The 18,195-nt window shown below is 49.8% G+C and overlaps 1 protein-coding gene across 1 annotated transcript in view; it reads right to left on the bottom strand.

Annotated features, from left to right (window-relative positions):
- Positions 1 to 18,195, bottom strand: part of LOC147640327 (zinc finger (C3HC4-type RING finger) family protein) — a 105,246-nt gene that overhangs the window by 77,804 nt on the left and 9,247 nt on the right. The window contains exon 3 of the mRNA XM_086779232.1: positions 8,072 to 8,157. Within this exon, the coding sequence (XP_086635358.1) occupies positions 8,072 to 8,157 (86 nt within the window). The remainder of the gene's footprint in view (positions 1 to 8,071; positions 8,158 to 18,195) is intronic.

Here is an 18,195-nt window from a genome sequence, read left to right on the forward strand (position 1 = left end):
ATGGGCCACAGCCACTGGCGCCTGAACCGGGATTCTTGCAGTACACCGGGTGGGCAGATTCGCAGCCGCTCGGATGGGGACTACTCTCCATCCAAGCCGCTTGCGAAGGCCCGCCGTACGGCTGAGACAGCATCCACCTCAGCAGGGCATCCATGAGGATCATCTCATGGAATGTACAGGGCCTTGGCGGAGCACACTTTATACGCTATCGAGGTTGCTTGAGGCAGGAGCTTCAGAGATGCCTGGTTGGTGGCAGCATTGATATTTTGATGATGCAGGAGCACCACTTGGGTGAGAGCAAGATCCGGAGATATGGTTCGGTGATGCCTGGTAGATGGGACACTTTTTGGTCTGCAGGGTTTGGTCCTTTGGGTGGTGGACAAGGAGGAGTATGCATGGTTATTGCAGATGTATGGCGGCAGGCCATTGTGGATCGAGGGATCATTGTGCCTGGTAGAGCACAGTATGTCATTCTGAGGCTGCATGATGAGCTATTGGGTGTGCTCAACATCTATGCGCCCAATCATGCTAGTGCCAGAGCAGAGTTCTGGACTCAGGTTACAGATGCATTGCCAGAGGCCGCACATTGGTGTGTTGGGGGAGACTTCAACATGCTTGAGGACCCGGCAGATAGGGTGGGAGGCAGTCATGTTACAGTGCACGGCACGGAGCTTGCAGCTTGGGACCGGTTTTGCATGTCACTGAGGATCACTGATGCATGGCAGCATGGGGCTTTCTCCCGGTCTCAGGACAGTCTTAGTTTCTCTCGGTCGGATCGCCGGCAGGGAGGGACTAATCTATCACAGATTGATCGCTTTTATGTGGGCGACTGGTTAGGGGAGCGAGGGGGCTCCGTCGGCATTCTCGCTGGCACCTCATTTTCAAATCATGCGCCAGTTATATTGACATTGGAGGAGGGGACACGGGAGCCCAGCTTGCAGTTGAGGATCCCAGAGAGGGTACTTACAGATCCCAGTCTCGCTGAGGACATTGAGAGGATCTGGCATGATAGTCAGTGCTCTGACCAGGATGCAGCGGGCCAATGTGCCCAGGGACTCATTGATCTTAGCTCTTTTCTGCACGCTGCAGCTTTGACACGACTGGGAGAGATTCGCGAGCTGGAGCAACGGCTGAGACGCAGCCTTGCTTCGCTACAGCGCCTTCAGGAGCAGCAGCCTGCATGTGAGTGGGTGGCGTCCCAGTTGAGCCAGGCACGCCAGGAGGTTAGAGAGGTAGAGGAGCAGAGACATGAGTTTTACTATCGTCGTCAGGCCTCTCAGTGGACGCAGCTTGGTGATAGAGCGACTGGAGAGTTTTTTGAGATCACTGGACCCCGTCATGCGCGAGCAGGAGTCCGCCAGCTTGGTAGACCGGATGGATCGGTAGCTACTGAGCTCGGGGAGATCAGAGCCATTGCTACTGCATTTTATAGTGACCTGCTTTCAGCGGAGCCAGCCACTGAGGATCGAGATGTTTGCAGCAGACAGACTGTGTGGGCCCATGTGCAGAGGAGGGTCACAAACCATATGCGTACAGTTCTAGGTGCGCCTCTGTCAGAGATTGAGCTTGCCGAGGCCTTGAGGGTCCTGCCGCGACATAGTTGCCCAGGGGAGGACGGACTGACGGCCTTTTTTATGCGCTATTGGGACCTTTTGGGGCCGCAGGGGCTTTCAGCATGTTTTGGACACTGGGGTGATGCCGCAGAGCTTTTCAGAGGGCTTGATCTATCTTATCCCCAAGGGGGAGGGAGTATCAGATGACATTCGGCATTGGAGGCCTATTACGATCCTCAATACTGTCTACAAGGTCTTAGCAAGTTTGAGGATCCAGCCCTTCCTGGGAGAGTTGATTCATGCTACTCAGACAGGATTTGTCAAGGAGCGCAGTATCCTTGACAACATCTTTACTTTCTGGGAGGCGACGGCCCGAGCTAGATTTCCTGGCGAGGACTTGGTCGTGATGCTTCTCGATTTTGAGAAGGCATACGATAGAGTTGATTGGGGTTTCTTAGAGGGCACTATGCTTCGCCTGGGCTTTGAGCCAGGATGGATCAGAGGGGTGGCAGCTCTGTATTCCACAGCTCGCAGCCAGGTGCTGATTGCAGGAGGACGGGGGCCGAGTTTTGAGCTGACCAAATCAGTCCGTCAGGGGTGTCCTCTCGCCCCTTTCATTTTTCTCTTCTTTGCGGAGGCTATGAGTATGTATTTGACGGCAGAAGAGGTTGGTTTGAGAGGACTGCAGCTCCCAGTCCGGGGGGAGGACCTGCTTGATGCTGAGTTTGCAGACGACACGGGCTTATTTTTGCATGGCCATGAGGCCAATCTTATTCGGGCTGAGCAGTCGCTCCAGGTTTTTAGTGCACCTTCGGGAGCATTGATCAATTGGCGCAAGACAGTGGCCTTTTGGATCGGTAGTGCTCCCACTCCGGCATGGAGCCCGGACCTCGGTTTTAGATGGATTCCTCCAGGCACAGCAGTGCGGTATTTGGGATGCCAGATTGGCCTAGATTTGTCACCTGAGCAGCAGATTGCCCCGCTTCTTCTGAGCATTCGGAAGAAGCTATTGTATTGGAGTACAGCTCGACTATCCTTGGCTGGGAGGGTGGTGGTGGCAAATCAGGTGCTATTAGCGACCATGTGGTACATTACGTCTTGCTGGATTTTCTCGAGCTCTTGCATCAGCCAGGTACAGAGGCTAATCAGGAACTTTCTGTGGTCCGGGAGGGACGGTCAGCCAGCTCGGGCAAAGGTTGCATGGGCAGTTATTACACTTCCGCTGGCTCAGGGCGGTTTGGGCATTATAGATCCAGTCGATCAGAGTAGAGCCTTATTGGGGAAGCTTATTGTTCGGGGGTTGCTTCCAGGCGCTGAGCCTTGGAAAGAGCTCCTTTTGCAGCGACTGCAGGCTCGGGCGCCCCCAGCAGGGGGTACTTGGGCACCAGAGATTCGCTGGATCTTCATAGAGATGAGGAGGACAGGCCTCAGTAGAGGATGGGAGGACAGATTTGCTTTGAGTATCCTGAGAGCTTGGGAGCTGCTGAGACCGGGGCTCTCTCAGCGACCTCCTCCTTGTGTTGAGGAGCGGGCCAGACAGCCGCTCACGTGGAGCCGAGCGGTTCGCACGGAGCAGGGTCATATGCTGGGTTCTCGGCCTCGTCTAGCCTGGGGACCTTTAGCGGCAGGCCCAGCTCGTAGTTTTGGAGACTGGCAGGCTTTCTGCAGTCTACCAGAGGAGATCCAGGTGGAGAGGCTGAGTCACTTCAGAGGGGGGTTGATTATGAGGGATGATATACAGGAGACATTCACAGAGGAGTGGTTCACGCCTCTCGAGCCAGTGGCCCCACGGTGGATGGGAGCCTTTACACAGTTGGAGATCCTGATTGCTGTCAGAGCTAGCACTGAGGATGGCAGATGCCTTTACTATGAGATTCAGGATGAGGGCAGACTCCAGAGAGTGGAGGTGGAGTCGCCTTTGGTTGCAGAGTGCACCTTTCAGAGGATTCGGGTAGTGGCCGCCGCTTCTCGGAAGTGGCATATTGACCCCGACCCTGCTGATGTGCTCCCGGATTGGCGCATATGGGCATATGCAGCGCGCCCCTTGGCCCGGCTACAGTGGGACCCCGGGGAGTACGAGTGGCATGATCCTTATGCATCCCTTGAGGCCACAGAGATCACCTTTTTCGAGTATACTGTTCGGCTGGGGCGGCATATTTTGACGGCAAAGAGGACGGTTTCTCCAGCGGCAGCGGGGCATTGGCGACTACAGGGACTCTCACAGGAGTTCCTGGAGGATTTCTGGGCTCGGCTCTGGGCTAGTCGGCAGGCCCGCAAGATCTCGGCTTTTCAGTGGTCGCCCACAAGGGCTCAGCAGTTGGCACTTGGCTTGTTTACAGCGGTCTTCCGGCGGCCTGCGTCCGATGCGGCCACCCTATGGAGACACAGAGACATTGCCTTTGGGACTGCCCTCAGGCACAGCAGATGTGGCTGCGGATGCAGCGTATTCTGGCCCCCCTCTCTCCAGAGGGTATGTTTACGTGGGGTGCCGCTGTTTACGTGGGGCGTCGCTGCTTGGTCGACTTCGTCAGGGCCTGCTATGGGCTATGAGATGGAGCAGGGCAGTCAGGCCATCAGATTTATTAGGGGCCAGCCTCGCCTCGTTCCGGCACCGGATTTCTCGTCCGCCAGCTGGACACAGGAGAGGGATTTACGATGGGAGCTCCTCAGCAGCCTCACCATCTGGTTCACCTGGAGGGCCCGGTGCTTTACGGCCTTTGAGGGGAGATTGGAGCCACCAGCAGAGACTGTACGGGGGATTTGGCAAGAGTTGATCCACACCCTGCGAGGACAGTACGACCGCATCCGGGGAGACTCGGATGAGGCAATCTTACGGCGCCAGGCCTTTCACACCACTTGGCGCTGTGGCCCTTTCTACACCTTACACACGGGCCCCCCCCGTTGGCAGGCCACCTGTTTGGCTCTTCCCCCCCCCTATTGTATGATTTAGCCGCTCAGTTCTTTGTACTGATGCTTGTATTTTGCAGCACCTAGGGAGAGTCTCTCGGGCTGCCATGATGTATTCGCTCCTCTATCTCTCTTAGGAGCAGGAGAGATCTTTTGTAGCCCTACGGGCGTTTTTATATAACTAATGAAAGGATCTTTTCTCGGAAAAAAAAAAAAAAGGATGTCCGTTGAGCCCTTTGCTATTTGCTTTGGTTACCCATCCCATGCTTACTATGCTTACTCAGTTGGCTCAGGAGGAGGAGGTGATTGGGCTAACTTTGCCTTCAGGTCAACAATTGGTGGGTCAAGCACTAGCTGATGATTCATTTATGTCTCTTAAAGCCAACAAAGCCAACATTGAGAGGGCAATGGCAGCTTGGTATTTGTTTGCGAAAGCTTTTGGGTTGTATATAAATACCCAGAAGTCGGCCCTTCTCAAAGAAATTTACAGAGAGATTTACAGGAGCTTGGTTGGCAGGGTCATGTTATGCCACGTGGGACCATTGTACGCCACTTGGGCTATCCTATCGAGGTGGATGTCACCAACAAACAACTTTTAGAATGGATCCGAAGCCTTATTGGGGATAAGGCATGGCCATTTCACACCCGGCTGAAAGTGGCACAAGTCATCATGCTAGCTATGCTTTCTTATTTCTTGCCCTTACTTCCTTGGTCTCAAAAGGCTTTGACAGCTCTCACCTAGCCGCTTCGATTCATGTTGCGGAAAAGAAAGGCAATGATCCAAGTTAACTTGGGTTTCGTGGAAGCATATTACCACCCCAAAGAGATTGGGAGGGACAGCTCTTTTGGATGTTCGGGTACACCTTGCCCATAGGTGGACTTTACTTCAGGCTATCTGTGTTGATTCCCAGCCATGGATAGACATGACTGTTGCATCTTTGGAGGATGTGGGTATTGTGCATGGGAAGACCCGGATTGTTGCATCTTGGTGGGATATTCTAAATGCTTCACAATCTGGGCCTGTATCTGCTTCTCCTCTGTTGGATCATTTGGTTAAATCATGGCAAGAGGTGTTACGATTCACTTCTTGGAGACCTCCAGATTCTCGTCGAGATGAGAACTTCCTGCTTGCAGAGGTATTGGCCACCTCTCGTGTGATTACTTGGCCAGAGAAGAATAATTGTAGACGCCAATTCAATCGTATAGCAAGACTAGGTGTTGTGAGGATGTTTGATACTTTGTTGCCTTGGCGGCTGCGAATGTTATCATTCCACCGTGCTCGTCATAGATTTCATGTGCCCCGAGGTTACAGGTGTATTTGGTTGCAATTGCAGCAACAAGTGCAGTCTTTGGGGCGCCTTCCTAGAATGGATTCTTCTCGTGCATGGGATACTTTGGTGTTGGGTTGCAAGACCAGGCTGTTGAAGGCTTCCGCTAATGTTGTATATCATCTTTTGGTCCAAGAGAAGAGATGGCTTGCATAAAAAGCTAATAAAGTATGGAATGTTAAGAAAACAACCTCCTGGTGGAAGCACATCCTATTCTGTGGTTGGCATTCCCAGCTTCCTTTTCAAAGCAAAGTTTTTATTTGGCGAGCCATGGTTGGGGGCCTGCCCTTCGGCGTCGGAGACTTTCGCCAAAATGGGAGTTCATCTCTTCAGTGTGGCAAATGGTGACTGGACACACTTTGTCACCCAGGCAGTGGGTATTTGGAAATGATCAGCCCGGGGGGAACAATCAGTAACATGAGGTCTTTTCTGTTTTCTTTCAATGGTTGGGTCTTTGGCATAATTGGCTCATGCGAAATGCTTTCATCTTTGATTCACAATCAAGGGTGAAAGGTCATGTCGCGTGTTCGTGGTCTATTGCTTTGGCAAGTTTCTTCTTTGATCGATGCACATGTTATGACCAAGGTGCAAGTTGACCTGGTTACATGCTCTTCGTACGGTGGGCATGCCTCATGTGGCCTTTTAGTGTGTGCGGTCTGACGGCCTCTATGTACATGTTTGTATAGCTGGTCATGTGACCTTTGCTTTGTATTACATTTTCGTAATCTAATCAACCAACCATTACGGGGAAAAAAAAAAGGAGAGTGAAATCAAATGTTATATTAACGTCTTTAAAATGCCAAAGTGACCTATGAGACCAAAGTTACAACCATGTGATACACTATCTGGAAAAGAAAAGAAAGGACTGAAGGTAAGTATCTAGCCCTACAATACATCAGTAGGGAGCATCCGGAAGCAGCAACTAGGGAGAGTGGGAAGCTAATGCTACTAGTCAAAATGGGGTACATGAGTACATGGATACATGAATACATGAATATGGGAGAGTACAAAAGTGACAGTGAGTACAACAGTATATGGCGTCTGGATCTGCCCAATTGGATAGCTCTCTCAACTAGAGTCCCACGGGGTGCCCACTGTTGGGCTGTCGGCTGTGTGTCCTCCCGGGTAGTCCCTCTAAAGAAGTCAGTAATCTGTCTCTGTGTGGACTCCCTGCCAGTCGGGAAGTTGCTCCTCATAATGGACTCTCTGAGCCTGCGGATCTCCAGGAGATAAAAACCCAAGCATCGCTGATCACAATAGTCCATGACTCTAGCCAGTGGTCCAAATCCCTCTCTGAAAAGGCAATGGTAGCACTCTCGAATCTCATAATATGCTGTGCAGCGACAGATGTAGTGCTCCTCCGTCTCTGGCTCTATCCAACAAATCTGACATATCCTATCCCGTGGAGGTATGCCTCTAAATCTGTCTGTCTCTATCTCTAACTGATGTGAAGAGGTGCGGATCTGCCCAATGGCGCACCTCAATCCATGAGACAAATGGGTATCCATGTAGCTCGGTCTAAGTATAAAGCCATCCTCAGTGGTGCGGAGAAGATGGTCTCTATAGAAAGCCATCTTCGTCCCTAACTCCTGTGAGGGCTCTAGCCACACAGAGAGAGAGAGAGAGAGAGACCGATCCACAACCCCCAAGCCACAGCTCCGATTGAGACAACCCCACAAAAGACTTGTCTCATGACACACTACCCTCAAAAAGTCAGAAGGAGAAAACCCTCAAAATAGGGTATAACACAGATACCAAAAGGAGCCTCGTGCAGAGATGGTGTGAAGACACTTGGGAAGAAGGTAATCAGAATTAAGGAAACACCCTAGCCAAGAGGAACCCCTGATGGTTTGCAATACAGAAATGAAATTTCAGCCATAAAACACTGTCAAAAGCTGCTGAAGTTTGATGCATTAAACACTAAGCATATAAATGTAACACAGCCAAGGTGAAGGAAAAACCACTAGTAGTCTATCTTAAGTTCTTATTATCATCAAATTCTATATAGCACAAAGATAAAATGCCATGTTATAATTCTTGCTTCAACTTTCTCCTTTATAATATGATTTTTCAGGCTTCCTTCCTACATGCCTATAGACAAGATAAATTTGATGGAATTCTGTTTCACAAACGGTTTCCCCTAAATTTTGGTTCCCTTACATGGCCTTCATGTTTCCTTACGCACCGTTGCCATTTCAAGAACCTATTGTTGGCAACTATGATCCAATATATTTTGCAGAACTTGTCATACAGCAAACCTAAGATGAAATAACACATCCTCACTTGGAAAAGGCTGCACTGCGATTACTCAAAATGACAACAGGTCCAAGAGGCTGCAATTTGTATGCTTTTGAGTAGTCTCTAATTGCCTACAAGCATGACAAACACAATCATCAAAATCAGCTCTCTCTCTCTCTCTCTCTCTCGCCCCTCCACCCAGCACCTGCTGCCCGTTTCGCGTACCCCCTGCCTCACCTTGTGCCCAGCCTGCCCCGCCATTCCCCTCTCTTTCTCGCGCCTCCGCCCAGCACCTGCGGCGCCCGCCATTCTGTGTATTCCGCCTCCCCTTGTGCCCAGCCCGCCCCGCTATACCTCTGTCTCTTTCTTGCGCCTCCACTCAGCACCTGTGGCACCCGCAATTATGTGTATTACCCGCCCACCCTTCGATCAGGCCCCCAAGGCAGCAAGGCAGCCCACTTGGGCCCCGTCTCTATCTTTCCTCTCTCTTTCTCTTACCAATGTGAGTATTTTTCTCTTACCTACATACCAACATGGAGTGCTCTCCTGGTACAAGAACTAGGGGTGAGAAGGAGAGGAAATACAGCACTGTATGGGTGAATACAGAGAAAATCAGCGACCCCCATGCTAAAACATGCATGACAGCCATGAAAGAGATACGCAAACTGCAAGATACAAATATAGAAAGCCTTCAAAAAAAGCTTGGAGAAGGTCAGGACGAACTCTTACACGGGCTGCACACCTCTATGCAAGAGGAGATGGACAAGTGGAAGGAAGAGATGCAGGCCCACACGGTGAGCCAATTCAACAAGATGCGAAATGGTTCAGATGCTGGAAGATCAGCCACCAAGCCTCCCTAATCTCGGATTTAAAGGCTCAAGTAGACATAGTTAAAGAGGAAAACAACCACTTGAGGGCACACACCCAATATGAAGAAAGCGAAATTCAGCCATCCCTCAATGAGGAGCTGAATACACTTAGGTAGCAAGTGCAGACTCTCCAAGCCCAAGAGGAGAAGAAGGCCAATGAAGCAGATACATGGGCTGAAATGATCAAGAAGACGCAGCAACAAGTCAAAGAAGCGGCAATTGGCCAAGAGGCAACGAAACCCGCCATCCATCCGGAATATCATCGACACACTTGAAGAAGAGAAGAGAAGGAAGATCCGAGCACTCAATGTGAGTGTGGTGGGATGGAAGGGGGAAGACGTCATAGCTCTATGCAGGAAGATGGAGATTCCCCACACTCCCTTTCTGGAGGCATGGACAAAGGAGCGCGCACTCATCCTCAAGTTTGAGGGGGTAGAGGCGAGGCAGGCATTCCTCTCCAAAACATGGACATTAAAAGGGGGAAAGACTTACCTTGAGGATGACATTACACCAGCCCAGGTGGCACACAGGAGGGAGTGCATGCCTTGCATACTGGAAGGGCATAGGGCAAGAAAGTGGGCAGTGTACAGAGAAGGGAGGGTGATCATCAGCGAGCAGCGCTCTCCATGATGGGGTGCGACCTATGGGACCACACTAGAGATTGCGGTCTGGAACTGCAATGGCGCCCTACAAATAGATGCAGGTCTATTCGAAGCAACATTTAGAGGGCGTGACATGGTCCTTTATACAGAGACACACCAGTGTCAGGGAAGCCGTTTACCTGAGGTGCAGGGATATACATGGGAGTCCGTCCACCACCCACAGCCACGCACAGTAGGTGGCACTAGAGGTTCAGGAGGAGTGGCCATATTATACAGAGAGGGACTGCAGCATGTGATACAGGTGGTTAGATGGGATGAGGATGCACAGTTCATTTGGATGAGGATTAGGACGGAGAGGGCCAAAGATATCTACCTTGCAGTGTGGTACTGAGGTGCAGGGATATAGATGGGAGTCCATCCACCGCCCACAGCCATGAACAGTAGGCGGCACTAGAGGTTCAGGTGGAGTGGCCATATTATACAGAGAGGGACTGCAGCATGTGATACAGGTGGTTAGATGGGACGAGGATGCACAGTTCATTTGGATGAGGATTAGGACAGAGAGGGCCAAAGATATCTACCTTGCAGTGTGCTACTTTGCACCATCCACATCCAAATATGCCACCCGTGGGGAGTCTCCATACTTGCCACTCTATGAGGACATTTTGAAGTTCTCCAATCTAGGGGATATCCTCCTCCCGCACCGCCGATGCACAGGTACCTTTCTTTGAGACAGAGGATCCCATGTACCAGGAGATTGACACTATGGGCACAGATCTCGAGCAGACATCACAGGACATGAAAGCCCGTATAGACTATGGGGAGTACCTCCTAGCCCTTGGAGGAGCTCATGAATTAGCCATTTATAATGGCCTCGTCCGGTGGCCTGGTTCCAGCGCTTTCACTTGCTACCCCTACGGACATGGAGCTAGTACAGTGAACTACTTAGTGGGCTCTCTCTCCTTGATACCTTCATCTCGGATTTTACCATTTCACCCCGCCCTATTGATGTTGCAGCTGATCATGCATACTTAGCTTTCTCCCTCACATAACAGTACACCATCCAGCCACTGGCCTTACCACACCAGCGCCATCCGAGATACCACTTCACCAGGGATACCTCTTCCGTCTACTCTGACCACATTTTCTGCACCCTCTCTGACCTCGACCCACACATACCACTTGATGAGGTTACCCTCAACACTCATCCACAAAGCGTTTCTCTACATGTCACATGCATCCCGCTCTTGGATGCCACGTGGACATATATGTACAAGCACGTGCATGACCTAGAGTAGAAACTGGTCCATGGTGAGCCCCAATCCAGGATGAGTCAGCCAAGGTTCCACTCTAAGCATCCAAGGTCAGGTGTACAAGTCCCAAACATGGTCTTGGTCAAGTGTGCAAGTCCCGCGCATGAAGTAATACGAGTCCGTATTATGAATCACCCTTTGGAATGATGACAGGTGTTCCGGGTGTTCGGCTTGTAGCCAGATACAGGCATCTGAGATGTAGAGCATGTAGTTGCATGTAGAAGGAGCAACTACATTGGGCTACCCCAAAAAAGGATTTGATACCCTTGCCTAAGAAAGGGGTAGGCCTTGTAGGCCACCCTATGGGCCAAGAGGCCCATGGCCAATGCCCAACAGCCAAACCCATGCTGTCGGCCAGGCCTACAAGGGCCTGGGCAGCAAGGCGGCTAGGCCCTTGTGCCTTGGCCAGCCTGTCAACCAGCTCTATGGCCTGGGCAGTCAAGTTGGCTAGCCCATGGGTAGTCAAGTCGACTAGCTGCACGGCTTCCATACAGACCCTGGAGAAACAGTTAACCTCTTCAAGAAGCCTCGACACCCATCCCCCGCTCCTCTGCATGCTTTGGCTATCTCCCTTGAGGAGTTAACACAGCATTCCTGTACATTATATGAAATGCAGGTACGGGAGGTAGAGCTTTGAACACAGGCGGCAGCCCACGTTGCTACACTTGACGACCAACGACAACACATGGAGCATGAGCGAGCCTTGCACTTGTCAACGCAAGGTTAGTACCCGCGACTTCCTCGACTCATCTTCACGAGAAGGTAAACTTCAGTAAGTATAACGGTAAACTCGATCCCACAACTCTTCACTCTTGGATTCATCAGTTCAATTCGAAGCCTACTTTGCGGCTAGTAGGAAGTTAAACATAGAGAAGGTGGTGTTGGCTACCTGCTACATCGAAGGGGAAGCCATCTCATGGTGGACTCACTGGGCACAAGTCAATTCCAACTATGGAGTTGCTGACTACAACTGGGACCAGTTTGTCACTTACCTCAAGAAGCGGTTTCTACCACCTCATTATCTTAAGCAACTCAATGACGAAATTCGAGGTTTGTGCTAGAATGCGCTACCTATCCTACAATTTGCAAACAAAGTCACTCACCTAGCTTTACAATTGCTGAAGTCGAACGCAGACAAAAGAGGACAATTCCTCTATAGGTTTCGACACGCAGATCTAGTGGAGTGTGCGTATGTTCGAGCCAAAAACTTTTGATCGAGCACTATATCTTGCACAAAGTGCTGAGATGAAGTATAACAACGAGAAACCGAAGACCTTCCCCTTTCATATTCATATTTGATTGGAAAATGAGGTATATAAACATTTTAAGATATCGCCGAGGTGTGGCACAATAATCTTATAACCTTAGCTTAGGGGTAGTTTAGGAATAGAAACAACGGACCTTGCCTTACTCCATACCAGAAGGCACTAGCTAGCAAGACAAGTGGTAAGTTCAATGCCGAAGGGCGTCAACAGTACAAGGAGGAGGGGCGGTGCTTCTTTGTCATACACAAAGACACACGTCTAGGACTTGCCCTAAGAAGGACACCTGCTCAAACCACCACCCCGGCCTCGACGGCTATCATGGTGAGCCAAACTCCTACCCCGCCTTCCCAAGTTCACTGATCATCCAGCTCGCACACCTTCGGTTGGCGCCATTGTCAGTCGGGAGCTCGAAGATAGGCAGAAAGGCAACCATGACCAGGAGCATGAGCCTAACGAATTGCTCAAGACCTTTGGCTATATAGGTGGCCAGAGAGTCGTTGCCTTGTTTGACAGCAGCAATATAGAGGACGTGGTCACGGAACACGCCGCTCGGCAAGCCTTGTTTTCGTTGACCTCGGTAGACAAGAAAGTGGAGGGATTTAGCACGGGCATGACAACGAGCATTAAGTTTGAAGCTCGCCGGGGTAAATTAGTCATACACGGCACAAAATTTATGCTGGATTTCATAGTTGCCCCTCTTGTAGGAGGGGCAAACATAATCTTAGGGATCCAATGGTTTCACAATTTACCCCACACATTGATTGGAACCAGCACACGTTCTAGATTACCCGAAATGTGTCAAAGGCCCCAGTAATCATCAAGCGTGAACCCAAGATACCTAACTTTCCAATCATTAGCCATCTACATGCTAAAAGAGAGATTCGGAAAGGCACACAGTGTTCGGTGATCTACGTTCAAACCACCCAGTGCTTCGAAGAAGTACAAGGCCCTACATGACCGGTTCCAAAAGATTTTTCTTCGGGACCATTTACCTCCCAAACTTCCCCCATCTACATTGAAGGACCATAAAATTGAGGTCCTCCTAGGTTCCGAAACCCCCAGTAAGTTTCCATACCGCCTGAACAAGGCCATTGTCACGACCCTATGTTTTTCTCTGGACAGTATGCAGGTGTGCACGGGGACATGGTGGACAGTGTGAATGGCATCAGTTTGGAGCTAAAAAGGAAACCCATGTGTGGACAACCCCAAGTGTGAAGGAGACAAAGGAATTAAAATTTAAAAAGGTTTTATAACCTTTGGTGGTCAAGAATTAAAATTCAAAAGGTTTTATAACCTTGGGAGGCCCCTAGGCTATTGATGGGGACTACTCTACTTTTGGAGGATGTGCCTCTTTCTATCTCATGCTTTTTGGGAGCCTGCTGGATCTGAAGGATATGCTTTTTCGAGAGGAGACTGGCGGGTTGGTTGGGCTGCAGCATAGGGAAGTGATCAGCAAGGCGCACATGACTGAAGCGCGCTCTCTCTCTGTCTATCTCTTGGAGAGTGGCGGGCAGACTGCAGGCAGCGCATAGCTCATCAGGGAGCACAGGCGGGCAGACTGCAAGCAGCATACAGTTCGGCAGGGCCCTTTCTTTTGTGCAACAAATCGGCGGGCTGAACTGCCAAGTTTCTCTCTCTCTCTTGCTGGGAGGCGGGGCTAGATTGAGCATGTTTTCTCTCTCTTTGAGGACAGGCAGGCAGGGCTGGACAGCAGGGAGCGTCGGGTTGGACAGCAGCCTTGCCCATGCATTTCTCTCTCTCTCTCTCTCTCTCTCTCTCTCTCTCTCTTGGGAGGAGGGGTTTTGGCAGCTTGGAGAGTGGAATCCAAGGACTTTTTATGGGCTGTTTTTGTTTGGCAGCAAATTCAGCTATGTGCTTGGGTTTCCGGCTGCAAGTACAAGTCACTTGAATGTGTTCCTTGGCATGGGAGTGATGCACGCTCGCATGGCTACATGCTCATGGAGCAGATTGTTTTCTTCCTGTTGGAAAGGAACAGAGGGACATACAGTTATGGGCATCTCTATGTTTCCAGATGTTTCATGATGGAACAGGTAACTAGATGTATGCCGTTGTTGGCACTGTTGTTGAATGGTGCTGTGAATGGTTCTATATGGAAACAAGACAAAGGTTTCAAAGAGAAACAGGCCTAAGGGTTTCATGGGAAACAGGTCGTAGGTTTCTCGAGGAAACATGTTTATGGTTCTCCAGGAGATAGGTTCCATGCACGCAGAAGGTACAGCAATGCACACATGTTTGGTACAACCTTGCTACTGATTGGACAGGGGACAGGGAATCCATGACAGAGATGGATAGTACCCTTAGAAGGTATAGAGGGTTGGTACAGGTGTGTCGATTGTATGGTATGTTGTGCTGTGATGTGAGTTATCTTTTGGGAAACAGTTTGGGAGTCTTTGTCGTGATGCAGAAGCACTGGATGTGTCAGGGTGTGATGCTGTTCATAGGGTGAGAGGCTATGGATGGTTGTGGCAGCCCTGATCATGGGAGAAAGCTTTTGTATGCAGGACTCAATATGAGAGTCTTTCAATGTGAACAATGGCTAGACTTGTTTGTGGATGCCGAGTGGACAAGAAGCCATGATGCAAGGTCTTTGTCGGCTTCAGGGGTTCTACTTTGACGGGAAGCACTGGATGTGTCAGGGTGTGATGTTGTTCATAGGGTGAGGCTATGGATGGTTGTGGCAACCCTAATCATGGGAGAAAGCTTCTATATGCAGGACTCAATGCGAGAGAGTCTTTTGATGTGAACAATGGCTGGACTTGTTTGTGGATGCCGAGTGGACAAGAAGCCATGATGCAGGGTCTTTGCCGGCTTCAGGGGTTCTACTGTGACGGCTAAGTTTCCAGCCTTATTGTAATCAAAGCTCTCTTATAATCAATTAAAGAAATACCGCAAGGGGCACCACTACGTTTTGGGGCCAATCGGTGTCCGTGTACTGTTTGCAAGAGCACTCTAGCTCCCCCTATTTGTTTTCCTTTTCTTGGTCCTCAAAGGTGTTGAAGTGTTTTGTGTGCAAGTTTGTTTTTGCACCGCCCTTTGGTTTTGTCTAAAGACCGAGGCCAGTTTACAGCCATGGAGACAGAGTTGGATCGTCAACTCCAAGAGCTGTTGCAGTCTAGTGTGTGTCTCCATTCACAGCCCCGATCCTCTTTGTGAAAAGGAAGGATGGGTCTTCCAGATTTTGTGTAGATTATCGCGCGCTTGGATTGATTATTTCTTACAGAGGCTGAATGGATCACAGGTATTTTCAAAAATTGACCTCAAAAGTGGCTACCATCAGGTGAGTATTGTGGACGAGGACATCTCCAAAACCGCATTCTGAACTGAGCAGGTCCACTATGAGTTCATGGTCATGCCTTTTGGATTAACCAACGCCCTAACTACGTTTAATCACATCATGATGCATGTTCTCACGGAGTCTTCAGCAGAGCCTTGGACTAGGTGGATACTCAGCCGACGTACTGTCTTCCTCGTCCATGCGGTGGGCATTCATATCTCTTGAACTCAGCATGGTACAGCATTTCTCCAAAGAATAATATAAGCAAATACACCTGCTTGCAGAGGGCGAGGGGGGAGGGGGGCCTTCAATGGGTATTGGGGCCCAATACTATGTCGTCTTCTACATTCTCATTCTCTTCTCTCTCTCTCTATTCTCTAAATTGGATGGATGCTAAAGATTCTCACAACATAAAGGTATAAAGAAGGCCCTGTTGTGCATTATCACGATCAACCTCAGTGCATGTAACAACATCTATCCTTGTTTCTCAAGAGCAGGTAAGGTTCCCTCCTGGTAGACAGGATCAAGCACTTGCTACAGTTCAACAGACAGGACGGTGTCACTGCTACTCTTCTGGAGAGAAGTTTCATTTGGCTAAGGATTGCAAGACCAAAGGTATAACCCAGGCCAGGACCAAGTTTTCAAATACAGGCAATGATCATATAGAAGATGATGGCTCTGATACTACTAGTGTCCCCAAGGTTGCAAAAGCCAAGGAGGACCTGGATGGTCAACTTCTATAGTTATAGAGATAGTTCTCTCCCATGTGCTTCTAGCTAGAGGAGGCTTGTGGGCGGGAGAGGGGGCTCGTAGCAACTCCATTTTCTAGTGCATGGGATCTGTGAGTCAGAGTCTGTCATGGCCCTGTGAAAATGGAACAGCACTAGTGTGGGCACGGTGGTTGCAGAGTCAGAATATTTTATGATTCACATGGGGGGTGCCCGGACAGAGCTTAAGATGTGTGGACATCCCTAGGTGTGAAGGGGGGAACTAGAACATTAAATTTTTAATGTTTATAAAAGTTGCCCCTAGGCCTTAGTGGCCCTAGGGAACTTTTAAAGTTTGGGGTCCTAGGGATTATTTTGGGGAGGAGAGCCACTCCACTTTTGGAGTGTATGTTTCTCTCTCCTCTCTCTCTCTCTCTCTCTTCCCTTTTGGGAGTCGTGGAGCAAAAGTGGACACACAAGCGTGGAAAAGCTGTGGAAGGAGGCGGCGGCTGCTGAAGGCTGTTTGCTGCTGTTTCTCTGTGCAAACCAGCCGTACAGCCCTGTACGGACAGGCTGCAGGCTCTTTCTTGGTCCACGCTACACTCAGGAGCTGCTGCAGGTCTTCTCCACTGCTGGACTGGCTGCGCACAGGCTCTGTACAGGCTGTGCAGACAGGTACAACAGCAGTACAACTGTACGACTGCCGTACAGTGTACGGACAGTCAGGTACAGCAAGTATTGCTGCAAGCAGCGTTGGACAGGTTGCTGGACAGGCCTGATTACGCAGATTCAGGCGACCAGTATCAGGACAGCAGGCTGCGTGTGCAAGTACAACTCCTGGCACGTATCCCGAGGTAGTACAGACGGGTACGGGGCTGTTTTTCAGATCTGTACTTTCAAAGACAGCATAGAGGTGAACACAAGGAGGAAGGTACAGGCAAGTACGTGCACATGTGTGAAGCAAGGTTGTGGAAACAAGTGCCTGCAAGTACAGTTTGGTACCGTTGCTTCCTCCAGTGCTGTTTCACGAGCTGAATTTGGTAAGCTCCGTTTCTGTTCATCTATCTCTCTTTCTACTGCTTGATGTCTGTTTGCAGATATGAGTTATCTGGCCCCTTGTGAGAGGAGGGGTATGGCAGATTGACAAGGGTTGAGACAGAGTTTGGACGGCATATGTATGTATGAGCTGAGATGATGTATCATGCACTTGAGTTATGCCAGATGTATGCTCATGGCTGCCCTGCTTAGTGGTCTTGGCTTATCAGAGGGAGGCACAGTGTGTTATTGTGGAACACAGATCTGTGTGCATAGATCCTCTGTGCTAAGAAGGTTTTGTGGGCCGTCAGATTGGACATACAGGTGTAAACTCTTGGCTGATTTTTGTTGTACTCAGACATTCATATTATTTTAATTGAATAAAGAAATACCGCAAGGGGCGCCAAGCTTTGAGGCCAACAGGTGTCGCTTTGTTTTCAGATTTGGGCACTCTAGCTCCAATCTGTTTTGTTTTCACATCTAGACTACAAGTGGACGGGTGACTGCTAGTCTACCGCACTGTGGTTTCTATCAGAGGCCGGTTTCAAGGTTCCGTTGCCGGGACCAATCATCAACTTTCTGAAGGGGGTGAGCCCGTGGTTGCTTTGAAGAAAGCCATCGCTGAAAATTCAGCAAACATGTCTGATACAGAGGATGAGTACTTCTATCATGAAGAAGAAGAGCAAGAGACTTCTCCTGAGAGAGATGTATCTGAGGATATTTTTGGAGGAGAACAGGCTGCAGATGTTGAGCCTTATGAGGATGTAACACAGCCAGAAGATGTGCATGGTAAAGAGGATGATGATGCTCGGTTCAAAGATCATTTGGCTAGTGTTATGGATACTTTTATGCAGCTCACACAGAGTGAGAGATTTCCTGAATTTATGAGATCTCGCACAGAACCCCGCACAGAGCCCGAGAAAAAGAAGAAGAAGGTTCGTTCAAAGAATCTTCCACAGGGTCATAGTGGTGCCATCCCACAAGAACCATCTTTTGGCCAGTTTCCAAACTCTCAGAGTTCCTTCTATGGACAGCCACCTATTCCTCAGCAGAATATGCATCCAGGTTACTTTGGTGGTGGCT

The sequence above is a fragment of the Cibotium barometz genome, chromosome 3 (assembly GCF_041138505.1).
Source record: "Cibotium barometz isolate CiBa-2024 chromosome 3, ASM4113850v1, whole genome shotgun sequence".
Taxonomy (NCBI): Eukaryota; Viridiplantae; Streptophyta; class Polypodiopsida; order Cyatheales; family Cibotiaceae; genus Cibotium; species Cibotium barometz.